Source organism: Medicago truncatula, chromosome 6, assembly GCF_003473485.1.
Source record: "Medicago truncatula cultivar Jemalong A17 chromosome 6, MtrunA17r5.0-ANR, whole genome shotgun sequence".
Taxonomy (NCBI): Eukaryota; Viridiplantae; Streptophyta; class Magnoliopsida; order Fabales; family Fabaceae; genus Medicago; species Medicago truncatula.
Window position 1 is genome coordinate 10,303,750 of NC_053047.1, and position 19,667 is coordinate 10,323,416.

The 19,667-nt window shown below is 33.5% G+C and overlaps 1 protein-coding gene and 1 long non-coding RNA gene across 2 annotated transcripts; both read left to right on the plus strand.

Annotated features, from left to right (window-relative positions):
• The first annotated feature begins 1,456 nt into the window (after window positions 1–1,456).
• On the plus strand, window positions 1,457–6,384 carry LOC25495847 (5-methyltetrahydropteroyltriglutamate--homocysteine methyltransferase 1). Its single transcript, XM_013596098.3, has 12 exons — window positions 1,457–1,582; window positions 2,302–2,654; window positions 2,766–2,853; window positions 2,983–3,110; window positions 3,456–3,847; window positions 3,976–4,139; window positions 4,286–4,366; window positions 4,459–4,625; window positions 4,713–4,818; window positions 4,942–5,192; window positions 5,292–5,493; window positions 5,760–6,384. The coding sequence occupies exons 2-12, from the start codon at window positions 2,305–2,307 to the stop codon at window positions 6,126–6,128; spliced, it is 2,298 nt and encodes a 765-aa protein (XP_013451552.1). The 5' UTR covers window positions 1,457–1,582; window positions 2,302–2,304; the 3' UTR covers window positions 6,129–6,384.
• A 7,116-nt stretch (window positions 6,385–13,500) lies between these two features.
• Window positions 13,501–16,126, plus strand: LOC120580813 (uncharacterized). The gene is made up of 3 exons (XR_005646573.1): window positions 13,501–13,738; window positions 15,238–15,438; window positions 15,890–16,126. It is a non-coding gene; the product is annotated as an uncharacterized lncRNA (long non-coding RNA).
• The last annotated feature ends 3,541 nt before the right edge of the window (window positions 16,127–19,667 follow it).

A 19,667-nucleotide genomic window follows, 5' to 3' on the forward strand; every position in this document is an offset into this window, starting at 1 on the left:
AAAGTCTGATTAAGAATATGTCAGTAAATTGCGTCATTAACATTGCTAATTTAAAACATTTAATATTTTTGTTAACAAATCATTTTACTTTGATATTTTACCAAATTTACAAATCTCATTACTTTTTTTTCTTTCTTCCATATGTTCGATAAGAGATACTCCCTAACGTCCCTAAATATAAGTAAAAATTAGTCAACAAAAATTAATGTATTTTGTTTAAAATTTGTACCAAATACATCAATTTATGTTGACTTATATTTTGGGAGAGAGAATATATTTTTAATGTGTATTGGACATTAAACCTAAATACTTTTAAACCTTTGTTTGTTGAGTCAAACCTTTCCGCAAGAACAACCCGTAAAACACTTCTAATTAATTTATAGGTCCTTATTGCAACAAAATAAGGCATTGTCAAGTAAAATTTGGCTCAAATGTAATGAAAGCAAAAATTTTAGTTGAAGAAAACTTGTGTTGAGTTGCTTCCACTACTAAAATTAAAGATGGCCCAACCATATCATGGTATTGACTGTTACCAACCACGCATTTCTAAGTTAGCAGTCACTGATTGACGAAACAACATCGTCTTTCTCATATTCGGACACACAAAATCCAACAACATCATATAGATGTAATTGTGGATGTCACGCTCCTAATGAAAAAATATAAGAGAAATTTATTTCATCAGAGATTTGCAGTTCCACAAATTTTAACAGAAAATGTTAAATTGTTATCTTTCCATTGATTAAAGGCAAATGCGCCTACTTTTGTCTTTAGTTATCATGATTGGTGGCGGCACCCTTTATCTTGTATGTGTGTTGGGCTGTAACTTTCATGTTTCTTTACTACGGTGCTTGCTTTTTTTTTTTTTTTTTTTTTTTTTTTTCGCACCTATAACTAGACTTTGTATTATTTTTTGATGATTCTCTTTTGCACATCTTATACGAGATGAATCGTCCGTGGTAATTTAAATCTCATTTTGCCTTATTAAAAAAAAAAAACTTAAAAGTTGTCCAACACATTATTTTGATACGGTTGTAATTTTTTTAATATTTTTTCTCTTTCATCCAATCAAACTAACACGTGTTTTTAGTGTATTGTAATACGATTGTCCTATACATTATTAATTTTTTGTTGTTTAAATATCATTATTCAAAATATTATATAAAGCTAGAAAACTATATAAATAAATACATGTATTTTTTTTTTTTTAATCTATATACAAAATGATGAATTCTACGTGAAACTCACACATACAACTTTGAGGTGCTGGACTTGCTAATCATAAACATGCAATGTTGATGTTAAATTTTGCATCAAAAATAATTTCTCCTAACTTTTTAGATTCTCTAAAATGTATAAAAAAAGCAAAAAGATGGTTGGTTAAGTGGTATGTTGAGTATGAATGAATGAGAAGTTTGGTATGGTATGGTAGTAGTTGGTTAGATTTAGACATGATCAACAAAACAGCCACATGCAACAAAAAAAACTATAAATACTCCGAACTTAACTCCATTTCTCTTGCGCCACATTCTCTCTTTCATTCATCACAAAGAATTGGTCTCACTCTCTCTCAAAAATAAGGGTATGATTCAGAGACTCTCACTCTCCTTCATTCATTTTTTTCACTTTTCTTGTATATATTCTTGTTTTTCTCCTTCCTTATTCATATATCTCCCTCTCTCTCTTTTCTTCTTCTTACTAACTAAACTATATAACATTTTTCTCTTCTTTATTCTTTATTATCATTACTGGTAATTATTATTGTTATTATCTTAATGCTTACTTGCTTAATTTAGATCTGTTTTTCTTCTAATTTGTTGTTGTTATTAAAATAAAAATTCAATGATCATGTATAATACCGTTTTAAATCGTGGTGGCGGTAATGGTTGCAGTCGCGGTTAGGTTATAGTTGCCGAGGCATTGAAAACTTAGATGTCGTGGCATCTATTGCATTCATAGATCTTTATTTAAAACATTCATTGTGCTCATGTGATTCAAATCAAAACAATCGACATTCAACACTTTCGATTGAAGGTGTATACCGACATGACACAAACACATGTGGATACATTCAATTATTTGATTTTTGTCTTATTATTGATAGTTTCTGTGTTTGGTGTTTGGTGTTTGTGTGTGTTAGTGTTTCATAAGATGTAAAATTTTCTAAAGATATTTTCAAATAACACATTGTAGTAATAATGTATGTGAGGTGTATAATTTCTGACATAGGAATATAACAGATGTGATTTTAAACTAGAGAGGACTGACATTTTTCTTTTCAATTTTTATCTGATATGGCAGAAAATGGCATCACATATTGTTGGATATCCTCGCATGGGCCCCAAGAGAGAGCTCAAGTTCGCCCTTGAATCATTCTGGGATAAGAAGAGCAGCGCCGAGGATTTGGAGAAGGTGGCTGCTGACCTCAGGGCATCTATCTGGAAACAGATGTCCAGTGCCGGGATCAAGTATATCCCTAGCAACACTTTCGCATACTATGATCAGGTGCTCAATACCACCGCCATGGTCGGTGCTGTTCCCCCAAGATACGGATGGACTGGCGGTGAGATTGGATTCGATACCTACTTCTCCATGGCCAGAGGTAACGCTTCTGTGCCTGCAATGGAGATGACCAAGTGGTTTGACACCAACTAGTAAGTCTTGATGGCTCATGTTTTTGTTGTATTGGTACTTGTTTGTTCCTTATGATTCCGTGGTTATAATGATCTAACTACGAAACTTCGGTATTTATGTGCATTGATCAGCCACTACATTGTCCCCGAATTGGGACCTGATGTGAAATTCACTTATGCTTCTCACAAAGCAGTGAATGAATACAAGGAAGCCAAGGCGGTAAGCATTTAAAGTCATTTGCGTACATTTCATTTTTCAGGAAAAGTTCTGATGTTGGTTTTTGTGTGGGATGTTTTCATGTGTTTATCTATCTCTACATTGTCCCTGAATATTAAATTTTTCTTTCAGCTTGGAGTCGATACTATTCCAGTCCTCGTTGGCCCAGTATCATACTTGTTGCTCTCCAAGCTTGCTAACGGTGTTGATCCATCCTTTGATCTTCTTACTCTCCTCCCAAAAGTCATTGCAGTATACAAGTAAGAATCTAAGTTGTGGAGAACGGTTAATAGTTTGCGCTTTATGTTTATAGGCCTATTTGGATGTCTTATTTGAGTTTATCTATTGGCGTAAGTACTTATGAGACTATTTGAGAGATCTTATGGAAAAACATATGGCATGTCCATAAATTATTTTCAACTTATTTCCATAAGCTCTTCATGATAGCTTATTGCTTATAAGAAAACAGTTTGACTTTATTTTATTTATTGTAATAGAAATATCTTATAGAGAAGCACTTATATGATAAACGCTTATGTTATAAACACTTAATTAAGTTGTTTATCCATGTTACTTTCCTAAATCGCTTATTTTTATTAACTCAGGGAAGTTGTGGCTGATCTTAAGGCAGCCGGGGCTTCATGGATTCAATTTGATGAACCTTCACTTGTCTTAGACCTTGAATCACCCAAGTTGAACGCATTTACTGCAGCATACTCAGATCTTGCTTCCTCTTTATCTGGTTTAAATGTTCTTGTTGAGACCTACTTTGCCGACATTCCCGCTGAGGCATACAAGATCCTCACAGGTCTTGCTGGTGTCACAGCATTCGGATTCGATTTAGTCCGTGGAGCTAAGACTGTTGATTTGATTAAGGGGGGATTCCCTAGTGGAAAATACTTGTTCGCTGGAGTAGTTGATGGAAGGAACATTTGGGCTAATGATCTTACTTCTTCTCTGATTACATTAAACGGGCTGGAGGAGATTGTCGGCAAAGGTATTTCATCAAAGATGCATTTCGTGAATATTTGGCTAGAAAAAACTTATAAGCATTTAATTAAACTATTTATCCAAACAGTCATAATACTGTCACTTGAAATATCTATTTTACAAAAACGTGTGCAGATAAACTCGTTGTGTCAACCTCTTGCTCACTTCTCCACACTGCTGTTGATCTTGTTAACGAGACCAAGCTGGATAATGAGATTAAATCATGGCTAGCTTTTGCTGCGCAAAAAGTCGTTGAAGTAAATGCATTGGCCAAGGCATTGGCTGGTCAAAAGGATGAGGTAATCAACCTTCTTTTCCTTTATCATACATCAAACAAAACTTGATAACAAAATTGCATCTTAGTTAATTTTTATCTATCTTCCAACTTATTTAATTTTTGTTTTAATTCATTATTCACTCAATCAAATCATTGTTTCATTTGCAGGCCTTCTTCTCTTCTAATTCTGCAGCTCTCGCTTCAAGAAAGTCCTCTCCAAGAGTGACTAACGAGGGTGTTCAGAAGGCTGTGAGTGTTTAACTGCTCATTCCTCTAGAGTCAGAATTGTGAAAAAGAAATCACTCTCATGTTACTTATGACTTATTTTCTTTCCCTCGCAGACTGCTGCATTGAAGGGTTCTGACCATCGTCGTGCCACAAATGTCAGCGCTAGACTGGAGGCACAACAAAAGAAGCTCAACCTTCCCGTCCTTCCAACCACTACCATTGGATCCTTCCCTCAGACCCCTGAATTGAGGAGGGTGCGACGTGAATACAAGGCTACCAAGTAAGATATGCTTCTGGGAGCTTATAACTTGGCTTTCTTGACCATTTTTTCATTCTTTTATTGACTATAATCTTGTTTCTTTTACAGGGTCTCGGAGGAAGAGTATGTTAAGTCAATGAAAGAGGAAATCCGTCAAGTCGTTGAGCTCCAAGAAAAGCTCGATATCGATGTCCTTGTACACGGAGAGCCTGAGGTTAGTTCTCATATTCATTTAAGGACTAAATATTCATGTCCTTGTCCAATTTCCTGCGCCTCATTCTGATGTTGTCGATTACCGATTGTACTTCCAACTAATTGTTTTCACTTTTCATTGCAGAGAAATGACATGGTTGAGTACTTTGGTGAGCAGTTGTCAGGCTTTGCCTTCACTGTTAATGGATGGGTGCAATCTTATGGATCTCGCTGTGTGAAGCCACCAATCATCTATGGTGATGTGAGCCGTCCTAAAGCAATGACCGTCTTCTGGTCATCCATGGCTCAGAGCATGACCAAACGCCCAATGAAGGGAATGCTTACTGGCCCTGTCACCATTCTCAACTGGTCCTTTGTTCGTAATGACCAACCTAGGTATAAATTCTAAGACTCATCTTAACGTGGTCGACAAAGACTAAATAAATCGATGTTTACTTTATTGCTATTTCTAACATGCTATTCAACTTTTTACAGATCCGAGACTTGCTATCAGATTGCCTTGGCTATCAAGGATGAAGTAGAAGACCTTGAAAAAGCCGGTATTACTGTTATCCAAATTGATGAGGCTGCTTTGAGAGAAGGGTTGCCATTGAGGAAATCTGGACAAGCTGACTACTTGGACTGGGCTGTCCATTCTTTCAGGATCACCAATGTCGGTGTGCAGGATACTACTCAGGTACTTCTAAATTACAAATACGAAGCACTGACACTTCAAATCATTGGTCGGGTTAGAGTCACGTGTAAATGGCTCACACACATGATCAGATTTTACGTATCAGTGTTGTGTCTGGTGTCCGTGTCTATGCTTTGTAATACAAAACATGATCCAATTTTTCTTTTCCCTTCTAATGTATGACGAAGTAAAATTCATATTATAAAGTTAAAAAATGTTACATCTATAGTTAATTAACTTACATATCTTGGATTGTTAACAATTGACAGATCCACACCCACATGTGCTACTCTCACTTCAATGATATCATCCACTCAATCATTGACATGGATGCTGATGTGATCACCATTGAGAATTCTCGTTCTGATGAAAAGCTCCTAAGGGTGTTCCGCGATGGAGTTAAGTATGGCGCTGGAATTGGCCCTGGAGTTTATGACATTCACTCCCCAAGAATACCACCAACTGAAGAAATTGCTGAGAGGATCAACAAGATGCTTGCAGTGCTTGAGAAAAACGTTTTGTGGGTCAATCCCGATTGTGGTCTCAAAACTCGCAAGTACACCGAGGTGAACCCAGCCCTCACTGCCATGGTTGAGGCCACAAAACGCATCCGCAACCAGCTTGCAAGTGGAAAGTAAATGGTAGTAATTAAGAAAGTAGAATCCAAGTAATCACACAATGGTTCTGCTTGGTTCACAGAGAGTGCAATTTTTTCGAATTTTCGGTTTTGTTTCAATAAATGTGTTGAATATCTAGGTGTTTAGTATGCTCTTTTGAGCAAGGGATCTTTCCCCACACCAGAGCTTTTTTCCTTTTTGTTTTCCAAAACATTTTGTATTTTTCTGTGGCATTGCCTCTATTATATAATGCAATTGATGTTGAGTTTATGTATCATGTAGTTTCTCAATGCAATAATGCAAAATTGTTTTCTGCAATATTTAGTACTAAAGATGAGAGGAACTTTAATAATTCAACTATGATGCAAAATCTTTTAAATCAACTTGTAAAATATTACAAATCATAGTATTTATCCCAACTAAAAGGCACCCAAAGAATAAAAAACAAGTTTACATTACAATACATATCAAAACTTTAAGATTAATTAAATAATTTTAGTGTTATATAAAATTAAAAATTTTATATTTATATATGTACGACTGCAAGGAGGGTTCAGACCCATTATTGCTGGTATTTACCCTCTATTGTGTGTATTTTTTGCGGGTACCTTGTGGGCTTAGGTCCAACATCAACTTAATGGTAACTCAAAATTTGTGAATGCGGCGAAGAGGGATCGATTGATGAAAGGTAAGCACATATGCTAAATCAATAGCAATTTGGTACTTGAAGTTCCAGAGGTCCAATTAGACCATATTCAGGGTGATTTATTAGGGTCTAGAGGGAAACACCGTGCTAAACTATGAAGGTGTAGTAGAAGAAAATTACAGTTAAGAACAAAGTTTTTGGTGCTTTTTTTTTTTTAAGAGGCAGGTTTTTGGTGCTTAATAGCTTGAGGGATTAGCTCTCTGCCCTTTTTGTATTTATTACACATATCTCACCAATTACAAAATTGAGGTTGAAGGATTATTCAATATAGTCTTGAACTTAGGGTTATCAAGTAATGAAAAAAGAGTGAAAAGCATTGATAAATTGATCGACCTTGAAGGAAATGATTTGAATAAATATGGGTGTTGTCCAAAGAATGAGGATGAGACAAATTAGGGATTTGGTGAATAGGGAGGGGTGGATATCTTGGAAACTAAATAAACGAAGCTGGAATGCGGAGATGGAAAATTGTGTTCTCTTTTGTGAGAGAATGATAGTGTGGGAGTGGATGATTGTCCCTTCCATGGAGAGGGGTGGGGGAATTCTTAAAATGTGGGATGGTGGTATAGGCAATTATGTTTCAATGTTTCAAGGTAAGGGATTTGTAGGGGTTCGTTAGAGTGGGGCGTGTTGAAAAAGTGGTGTATCGTCCTTAAAGTATTCAATCCATGTGAGTTTTTGTCAAAAAAGAGGATGCGGGTGGATATTCACTTTACCATTTAATAACTCATAATCAAATATCAATAATGAAAAATTTTCAACTTGACAAAATAACGGAAATTTTTCAAGTAATACCTTAGTAGTGAAAAACAACTATGTAGAGGAATTTTCGCGTTTTTGAAAGATTTTAATTTGATCAGAGGAAGGATGAGAGGAAAGAAGTAGGAGGTAAGCTTCGAAGGGAAGTGAGGAATGAGGACTCGAGGTACATCAATTTCTTCTTGAAATTCTAGGGTTTAATGATCTACATTGGGTGGGACAAACATTTATGTGGGTTCAACCTAGTGGAGGTGTGTGATTCATCTTGATCAAGTTTTTGTCCCAAATAATTCGTAATTGGAGTAAAGGGATGCTAATGTTTGGGTGTTTCATGGAGATATTTCATATCTTACGCCTCTCGATATACAATATGCGAGGTTCAATTGGGGACTAAAACCATTCCAATTTAACAATCATTCGTAAATTTGAGAACACTTAAGTATAAAAAAAACACATGAACTTTAGGAGTAACTTGTTCTAGAGGATTTCAAGACATAATTGTTAAGATGCTTTTACAAACTAGGAAATTACTAATAGGTAATAATCATATTAACAACAACAAAAACATCATCAAAACCAATCTAAAGGAGCAACACAAAACGAATTTATTCCAAGGTTGATTGGTAAGGGATGGTCGGATTAGACAAATATACCAAATTGTTTATCAAGTACTACCTCTGTTCCTTTTTAATTGTCATTTTGTGATATTTTACACAAATCAAAACAATCAATAAATGTTACTACTTTTGATACAATAATTGATACTTTTACTATAATAGCCTTATTCATTTAATATCTCATTTCATATATTTCCCTCTCCGCAATAAATAACTAAGGGTAATATTGATAAAACAACATTTAAAGTTGCATTGAACTTTGAAAGTGACAGTTAAATTGGAACAAAAAATTTCTCCAAAAGTGACACTTAAAAAGGAACGGAGGGAGTAATAAAGTGATAAGTAGAGTATTGTATCCACATGGATTGTCATTTTGTTGAAACAACTCGCGTTACTTATTTTAGTTTGACGATATAAAATAAAAGAGTGAAGCGTTAGAGATTGTAATTTTTATCTGTTTGCAAAAGAGCAAGTTACCCGTTTTGGTTGCAGAAAAGTAAGCAATGGTTAGGATTCTTCAAATCCCCCTATGTATTTGCTAGATATTAAATATTAGTCATGTCGTGTTTATTTATCTTAATTAGACTATACAAGTGATGAGGTCGTTGGGAAGTTCAACATAAGCGGTTGTTAAGCTGCACCTGCCGATCGCACGATGATCCTTACGTGTGGGGTCTATACTAACTCGGTTGACTAGGTCTATCCCTCCAATGTTGAGTTGCACCTACTGGTCACAGGGTAATCATTACGTGTAGGGTCTTACTCCCTCAAAGGTAATTGAAACATAGACTTTATATTGGCATTCCTAAATTTCCAAAGACACTGAAGGACAATGTTCCTAAAGGGGTTTCCCATCTATGAATCTTAGAACACTCATAGCACACTCGCCCTCTCTCTTAGTAGTTCTACAGATGGAAAACACTATCAACATCTACCTTACCACAAATTTAGGAGAATGTAATGAGTGTTTGAGAGAGTGTTGAAAAGAGAGTGTTGCTAGCACTACTCTACAAATAAACTAAACCTATTAAAACTTAATAGCAAACATAAAATAAATAAAATAAACGACATTAAATTAAATAATTATCCAACAAAATAAACAAAGGTTCATTGATAGAGATTTGGCAAGTGTCACAAATACTATCGAAGTAATAAAAATAATTTCGTACCCACGAGGATTGTGTTAATCTCAACTTAGCAATAAAGTTAATCTAGGATGTGTAAATTTTATAAGTGTCTTAGGCAATAGATTTGTGTGCATAAAAATTAAATAAAAGAAAATAAAGTTTGTTTAGAAAATATGAGAGAGATGAGATCAGGTCTTTCGAATCATCTATGTTCCCCTAATTGGTATACTGCACCTATTCTTATGAATGATTTTCTAGTTTCACGATAGTTAACAAAGTAGCCCTAATCAATCCCTTGACTTAGGACCCTCTTCTCAAACTACAGTCCCTAATTCCTTAGGTGGTCTAATAATCTTCGAAAGTTTTACGAACGTTAACTTAATATCACAAATAAACGATTATCCATTCCTAGACTAACCATATTTATTTGAACAATTCAATTAGGTCTAAGTAGAAAGCTATAGTCAGTAGTCATTCATTCTCACTAAATCATGTTTATATTTGATAAGGATATAAAAAACATTAAGAACAATTGAATTGAATAAAAACTAGATTGTCATTCATAATAAATAGAGTTTCACAGCAACATGTTTCAATTAGGCTTACACAAAATCATCTCAGATCTAATCTCTAAAAAAGTTAGCAACTCATGATAAAAGATTCAGCAATATTAATAAAAGAAATTACAGATTTGTATCATGAGAGTTTCTTGAATTTGATATGCCTGGTCCCTTTTGCATACGTTAGTCTTCTACCTCTTTTCCTCCTCTCGGGACTTTTCCTCCAAAACGTGGTCTTTTGCTTGATGTGTTGTGTTGCTCTTTTATAATGTTCAAAACCTAATTCATTTCTTTCTTTCCAAGTTAACTCACGTGATTTTGCTTTTTCCCTTGGCCCATTTAGCACTTCTTCAATTTTCATTGGTCCATCCAATTAATTCATAAAACCATGACTTTTGTTTTATTCTTTTACTAGCCAATAGCTATCCAAAGCTTTTTATCTTTTTCTCTTGTTTGATCATGTGGCCAATAATAATGTTGATAATACACATAATTGACTCAATAATTGAAAAACTAGAATTTATTTAAATTGACTCTAAATTAAAGAACATACTACTAATAATAAATTTAAAACTTAATTAAAAAGACTCTAAAAATAGTGAATGACTGGCTGTCATTATTCATCTTAGAATTCTAACCAAATAAGATTTAGTTACACACGGCAACTAAAGACAAATTACTAAAGATAAAAACATACCCTAGACAAACAAGGAGAGGATAGGAAAACTCCTCTTGAAGCTCCTAGAATCGCCTTCCTATTTAATTGCTCCAGTTATGAATGAAAAAATTATGATTGAGGAATGCAGTATTTATAGTGAGAGTTTACACATGGGTTTGGGCTGAAAACACGGATTTTACCCACAAAAAGCAGGAAAATACGTTTTCACCCCGCACTTTTTCAGTGCACAGGACGCACACACTATGCCCTAAACGCATGGGAGTGTGTTTCCACCATGCCCTAGGTTCGTGGCTCATGCCCTAGGCGCATGAGTGTGCTCTCCTGTCCAATTTCTTCGTTTATCCATTGTTTTGGGTGTTTGCTTCCAAATAAGTTGTCTTGGGACCTGAGAACAATATTTCTCCATCTATAAAGTCTTATTTATTAGGCCTCTTGAATCTTCCTTCTTTATCTTCCCAAGGTCTCCGCAAATCTTCGAATGTTATTGCTTTGCCGATTTGCTTGATTTCTTCGTGAATTACTTTAAAAACACCCTAAAATTGCTATGTTTTGGGAAGACTAGAATTATAGAGTCAAATATAGAAAATATTACAAATATCCTGAAATAATAGCTCTAATACTCCTCCTTTCTGCTGGTAAAACCTACTGAAAATGACTAAAACACATGTTAAGAATAACGTAAGATGATTTGTCATTAGTAAGTCCAAAAGAGGAGTGGGAGGACTTAGGGAACTACTTTGCTCAACACTTTGGAGATGTTTTGGGGGAGGAGACATCAATTTGATGGTTGGAATTGTAACATTTAGTATTAGTTTATTAATATTATTTTTATTATGTGATATTAGTAATATTAGTAGTATTTATAAATTTATATGTTTATTACTTTTACTTAATGTGGTTGAATTGATTTGGTTGGTTAGTTATTAGAAAATAAGAGGTTATGAGAAATTAAGGAAATAGAGGTGTATGAGTAAATAGGAGGTTTAAGCGAGTAATTGATTAGTTTTTATTCGAGGAGAATAAACATGATAGAAATCAAACCTAATAAGTGAATGTGAGAAAACCAAGTCCAACTAAGAGGATATAAATATATTGTAGTCTTATGAGAATTAGAGTTAGAAACACAGAAGAGCAAATTAGGAGAAGAGGCACAAAGGGGATCTAAGGTGGTGAAGAAGAAGATTTCTAGGAGACTAGAAGAGAAGATTGGAGAGAGACCGATTCATAAGAGAGGTTAGCTTTGGTGATTCTTGAGGTAAGGGGGAAGTCTCTATTAACATGGGAATTGTTTAGACAAATGGGTATGAAGGGTTTAAGTGATTTCTTTCTTATTTTTCATGATCATTGATGATTACACGTTAAATTCGTGTTTAATAATATTGTTATGATTTTGGGTATGCGATTAACTCTAAATTCATGCTTTGGTTGTGTTAAATTCGGGGTTTAATTGTAAGAAAAAAAAATTGTCGTTTAATTGTTCTTAATTTGGGTTTTGAGTGTTTATGATAAAAGGTGAAGGAATCATGAAATTGCATGTTGGATTGATGTTTTGAAGTGTTATAAGTGCCAAATTAAAGTGTAATGACCACGGATAATATTTATGGGCGATTTGAGTGCGTTGAAGTTGATTTATGAGCCTTAGAGAAGTTTTAATGGTAAAAATCGCATTTGAAAAGCTGTTTTTTTTTTTTTTTACTTCTGCACAGTTGTGCGGTTGCTGATGTTGTCAAAATCGTGTCTAGATTTTTGCAACCGTGTCACGATTTTGTTTTGAAGGAGGTGGAAAAAAAAATTCTGAGCATAAAATCATGACACAATGTTGTGAAACCATTTCCTTCATGTATATATTTTTTTGTTTTGAACCACTCGTCGCCATCTAAAATTGTTGTAGGCTTGATATAAACTTGAATTAAGTCTTGTAAGTATACTGCAAGACCACTCTTAAGTTTTTAGAATCAATAGTAATTTCGGATGGAGGATGTGCCTTATAATCAATGCATACACTACAAGGACCGTCTTCAGTTTATAGGGCCTATAACAAAACAACAATTCGAAAAAAAATCTATCTAATAGATATCACCCTTTAAGTTAAGTAGTTATAATTGGAATTTTATATAATTAGAAAATTAAAATTGGAATTTTATTATAGCGCTCCATATTTCCAATTAAAAGAAGTCAAATAAGGCTTATTATTAAAAAAGGTCAATTAAGTTTCTACCTATTCAACCCATTTTAGTTGACTAGATGGTGTTAACTTAGAGTGTGTCCCTCTCTAAATATCAGGTTTGATTCTTCTTGATAACAATTTTAAGCGGCTAGCATGGCTTTTTTTTATATAAAAAAAAGTGTCTACCTATTCATACTTTTACATGAAAAAAAATACTCAAATAAAAATATGGTTTAAATATATGGTGTCGAATTTTATATGTTATATTTAATATTTGTGATTACTAGAGAGTGTATATAGGTTTGGATAGATGATAATTTTATTTATTATAAGGAAAACATTATAACATAAGGCAGGAACACTTAAGCAAAATGTAAATAAGGATAAAGAAAAGGTAGGATTTTGTTTTAAAACTCGAGGGTAAAATTGAGTTTTGAACGCAAAGCACTTGATGTAAAATCATATCTTGCACCCTCACAAAATTCACACATTTACACATTCATAACCTCGTTTCTCTCACCCCCACTTTTATCACATGTTTACACACCCTTAAATAGATTTCGTGACAAAAATAAATTCAGCCCTATCCACATCATTCTCACAAAATAAATAAAAGAAGCAATAAAAGGGGGATCTTATGGAGAAAATAATAGAATAATCGTTGAAAAGGGAGAGAAAAGCAGAAAGAGCCAAGCTTTTGTTTTGGGTTTCTCTATAAAATTGAGTTTTGCACGCAAAATACTTTATGCAACCTTATGTCTTTCACCCTCACCAACTTCACACGCAAAACCATAAGCTTGTTTCTCTCACCCCCCACTAAAGTCATCTGCTTACACACCATAATATTGATTTTGGAACAAAAATTAGTTCACCCTTACCCACACCAGTCTCATACAATAAATTGAAGAAGAAATTAAAAGGGGATCTCATCAAGAAAATAATATAATAATTGTTGAAAAGGGAGAAGAAAGAGATAGTGTTTTGGTCTTGTTTTCTCCATAATTTCTATCATTTTGGTGAGTATACTTACTTGTTTGATTTTTTGGGATCTAGGGATTTTGAAAAAATGATATTTTCTCAACATCGTCAATACTCCATGATTAGGTTACTTTGATGTTGATTTTTTTTTTTTTTTTTATGGATATATTATCATTAAAACTCAATTTATTGTTGATTTTAAAGGTTTATTAAATATGAGTTTGATATAGCTATTTAGTATGGATTGTTAGGTGCTAGTTGTGTGTGTTCTCTTTAGGGTGAATATGTATAGAATGAACCTATTCTTAAAATGCTTGGTTAGGGATTCAGTGATGTATAAAATAGATTAAAATTTCTGGATATTTTAATCCATTTGGGGTTGGTCTAGTGGTTGGCTTGGGATCTTGGAGTTTGCTCCTCTAGAGGTCTCAGGTTCGACTTCCTCTGGTGTCAATTTTGGTGGGTTAAGTCCATACAGAGCTTGTTCTGGCTTTAAACGGGGCCCCCTCAAGTGGGCGGTGAGATTGGTCCCTTCGGATTAGTCGATTCTTGGATCGGATATCGAGTTTTCATAAAATAAAAAATAAAATTTCTGGATATTTCAATGTTTGGATTAAGATAATTTAATAAGTTTATAAAATTACATGGACTGAGTTTTTTTTTATATAAAAAGGTGCTATGAAATTTAGTGTATAATTTTGCTTGAATTATTGTCTTTAAATATGTAATAGGAGAAATTTGATTCGGATTCTAAGTAAATTGTAATACTCCAGAAAAACTTAGAAAATTTTGCTAAATCATTTGAATCTTCATTCATAATTTGTGCTTATCTGAATACTATAAGAAGTTGAAACGTGTTGGTTCATCCAATTTTTAATGAGATTCTTTAGAGTTTAAAATAAAAGAAGTGCAGTACTTTAAATATGACTTTTTGGATTTTTAAATTGTCTTACAATTGATATTAATTATATTTAATCTACTAGTATAATATTCTATGTAGTTTTATTTTATAAGACGAAGGTGTTGTATAGATTGAGCAAGATGGGACACCTCGTCTTGTATATTATTAGGTTAAATTGTATGGTATATTTAACTATAATTTTTCTCAATATGCATGTATAATGTTTAGGATTTGAAGAGCATACACTAAGATAGAGAGGTTGTAACATAAACTTATACATGTATTGGGCTCATTCCATGTTCAATATTCTTGTTGTGTTTTGAAATATGTTTGTATATGAGCTTACATTTATTCTATAATTCATGTATCATCATATCATGTGTATACGTTCATGTATGTTGTTAGTTACTTCTAAGATTTGAACTCAAATGTCAATTTTTATCTTGACAATCATACATGTTTACATGTATTATCAATGGTGGCCCTTGAAAATATCATATCAAAGTTATAAATTTCTTTTCAAATTATTTGGTCTTTAATGTTCTATTACCTATTCTTTCAAAAAAAAATAAAAATGTTCTATTACCTATTCACATTTGAATGCCCTGCATAAGTGTTTTTGTGTGTTTGATACAGATAATGGAAAATTTTTCGGAAGCAACCAGAAACACAATTTCAAAAATAAAAGACAAAAAAGGCAAACGGAAGATGCCCGAAAATCTAGTCTCGATTACTTTTCATGACCACACTTCACCAGGATATGAGTGGTTGCTTCCAACATGGGTCGCAGAAGAACGCCGTCTGAAACGTCATATGAAGTCTGATAGGGTATATAAGGTAATAGTTACACCCTTCTAGTTTATATTATTGACTTAATTTTCATATAAGATCTCTTTTCACATTCTTATATTCTTTTATTTTATTTTATTTTGATGTAAATTTAATACATTCATTATATATTTGTATATTTAACATTAAAATTGTAAAACATGAAGTAAAAACCAAAGCTTTGAGAATCAAAAACTAAGAGGTTAGAAACTTTTAGGCCATGAGTTTAATTTTGGGAAAACAAAAACAAAAGATAAATTGATTTAAATAAGTAATTTATTAATTCTACATCGTACAAGCTTAAATAATTTTGTTATAGTATATATTCACCATTTTACTTATTGTCTTTGTTTAAGTCTTTTATATAATTCCCTTTGCAATACACTTATAGTATGCGTTCACCATGAATAAGATTGTAAAAATATTGTGCGTGAATAAAAGTATAAATTTTGTTATGCAGTATTTCTACGACCCTGAAGGAAACCTTTATAAAAGTGTGGGCGAGGTCAAAGCAGCATGGGAGAATTCTGGGCTGATTGCGATCGATTGAAGATTCAATTTTAGAGGTTTAAATCGAAGATTGTCTCATTCAATTTTCACTACAATGTTTGAAGGCAGAACCGTTTCATGTGCTCTATTTTTCCCCTTCTCATTTATTGGTCTTTGTTATTTCCCTCTTTGTGAATTGCTTCATGGATTCTTTGATGTCTTCCTAAGCCCTTCTAACACTCTTTTATTTTAATATATTTCATTTTAGTCTCTTAAAAAATTGAAGCATTTTGCCATCCTCGTCTACTATGCGAGATTATTAGTATCATTTACACTTTAGATGTTATTACCTTTATATGTTATTAATAGATTTAGATAACCATGCAAAAACTCTCCCATATCTTACACACACTAATATTAAATTCTCATTTACTTGAATAGATATAGCACATTACCATTAAAATCTTACACATTACCACTAAATTCTACATTTTGGATTGGGATCCACCGATCTTAACTCCTAGCTTTTGATGTTGTTTTTTTTTTAAAAAAATAAAATAAAGATTGTATTTCATAATAAAAGCGTGAACCAATGTAGTGTTTATGCTTTAAGTTCAAAGTATTCTTTTTTTGTTTGGTTCCATGTTCAAAGTATTCTAGCATCGTTAATTCGTAGAATATAGTAAGTATTTATGTATCGTATTTTTAGGGACTAGTGTGATATCACAAACCGTTCAACATCGATTATCATTTTAAGTTAAAGAGTAATTTGGTTGTTGTTTAAACCTACAAGAACTAAAATACGAAGATAAAAACGGAGATTAATAAGGCGTAAAAGCGTTGGAATTAGAGTTCGTTGATTAAGCGTCAAACATAACCTGATAATCACATATACGGATTCTAGCATTTTATCGATATTATCACGTATCGCTCGACAACATCATTCGTGTTCAAATGATCTTGTGAGTTCAATTGTGTTGTTTAATCGTTGATTTCCCAAACTATTAAACAATCCAATATTCGATCGTATCGTTTAATCCACGATTTCTCAATCTATTAAACGATCTGAAAGCTTTAAGTTCTGATACTTTGTGTGATTATCAAAACATCAATCCTATGTTAAGAATCATTGTTTTGATAGATAAATATTTTAAACCTAGATTCAAAAGTATTTCTCAATAGCATTTAAATCAAAGATAGGAAATGAAATACAAGAATATCATCAATATCATGTAAATTGCTAGAATCATATATTTGCAAGATCAAAAGATTACATTCTGAACTTAATCAAGTACCTCTAATCCCAACTAAGGAGATTTAGTTCATCATTGTCATGAGAACATTACAAAAGTGGAAGGAAAGATGAAGATCCATGCTAAGAGAATGATTTCTCAACAAATCTTGATGAATCCACACTCACTCACTCTTGCTCTATGAAAACAGTAAAATTTCGCCCTATTCTCTCTCTGAAAAGTAATATAATATGTTCTGAAATGAGTGAATGAGCTTTTATACATGGCCTGTTCTGATAGAACTCGCCTCACGCATATATGCTCGCCATGACGAGTTGATGTTTCTTCATCAGTGGGTTTCTGCCACGTTAGCTTTGAGAAGTTTTAGCCGCCTTAGCTCGCCTCGCGAGTATATTGTTCGCCATGGCGAACTCTGGACCTTTGCTCTTTGGTCCTCCTCGCCCTAGGCTTGCCTTTCACTCGCCATTGGGAGATTTCTTGCCTTCCACTCGTCGTTGCGAGTTGGGGGCGAGTGGTCTCTGGAACTCTCTGCCTCTACTCGCCTTGGGATCGCCATTGATGAGTTGATCTTTGTGCATTTTCTTTGTTTTTCTTCTTTTCTTGGTGTCTTGACATTTAATTCCTCCACAAATGGATAAAGTAAGATATATAAAGTGTAATAGGGCAATTATTCACTTTTATCTCGGCTTTTCCCTAAATAACTTGTGAAACAGGTGACAAAAGTACTTTAAATATAACATTGTATCACTACTTTCTGGCACTTATCACCACCAGGGTTTGGGCTGAAAAACGAGGGTTTTACCCACAAAAACCAGGAAAATACGTTTTCGCCCCGCACTTTTTCAGTGCATGGGACACACGCACACCATGTTGTAGGCGCATGGGAGTGTGTTTCCACCATGCCCTAGGCTCGTGGCTCATGCCTAGGCGCATGGATCATGCCCTAGGCGCATGAGTGTGCTCTCAGACCCAATTTCATCGTTTATCCATCATTTTGGGTGTTATTGCTTTGCCGATATGCATGATTTTTTCGTGAATTACTTCAAAAAGATTCTAAAATTGCTATGTTTTGAGAAGACCAGAATTATAGATTCAAATATAGAAAACATTACAAACATCCTAAAATCATAGGAAATTGCTCTAATACTCATCCTTTTTGCTAATAAAACCTACTAAAAATGACTGAAAAACATGTTAAGAATAACGTCAAATGACATGTCATCATTAAGGCTGGTAGAGGAGTGGAAGGAACTACGGAACTACTTTTCAAACACTTTAGAGATGTTTTGAGGAGGAGACATCAACATGATTGTTGGACTTGTAACATCCCGATTTTTAGTATAACTTTATTAATATTTTTATTATGCGATACTAATAATATTAGTAGTATTTAGAAATTTATATGTTTACTACTTTTACTTAATGTGGTTTAATTGATGGGATGGTTAATTATTAGAAAATAAGAGATTATGAGAAATTAAGGAAATAGAGGTGTATGAGTAAATAAGAGATTTAAGTAAGTAATTCAGTAGTTTTTGTTTGTGGAGAATAAACATGATAGAAATCAAACCCAATAAGTGGATGTGAAAAAACCAAGACCAAATAAGAGGATATAAATAGATTGTAGTCATATGAGAATTAGGGTTAGAAACACACAAGAGCAAATTGAGAGAAGAGGCACAAAGGGGATCTAAGGTGGTGAAGAAGAAGAACTCTAGGAGGCTAGAAGTGAAGATTAGATAGAGACCCATTCATAGGAGAGGTTAGCTTTGGCGATTCTTGAGATAAGGAGGGAGTCTCTATTCACATGGGAATTGTTTGAACAAATGGGTATTGAAAGGTTTATGCTATTTCTTCCTTATTCTTCCTGATCTTTGATGATTACATGTTAAATTCGTGTTTTATAATATTGTTATGATTTTGGGTATGTGATTATCTCTAAATCATGCTTTGATTTTGTTAAATTTGTGATTTAATTGTAACAAAAAAAAAATCGTGGTTTAAACGTGCTTAATTTGGGTTTTGAGTTTTTATGATAAAAGGTGTAGAAATTATGAAATTGCATGTTGGATTGATGTTTTGAAGTGTTATAAGTGGCAAATTAAAGTGTAATGACCATGGATAATATTTCTGGGTGCGTTGGAGTTGATTTAGGAGCCTTATAGAAGCTTTAATGATAAAAATTGCATTTGAAAAGCTATTTTTATACTTTTGCAAAATTGTGCGGTTGTTGATGCTGTCAAAATCGTGTCACGATTTTGGTGAGTTTACTTGTTTGATTTTTTGGAATCTAGAGATTTCTTTAAAATTAAGATTTTCTCAACATCGTCAATAATCCATGATTAGGTTACTTTGATGTTGATTTTTCTATGGATGTATTATCATTAATTAGTTACTTTCCCTTGGAATTATTTGCATGGAAGTGCCCATCCTCACAAAATGATCGATTACTAACGTGTGATTGGCGATACACCCGTTGGCAAGGGAGAAACACGT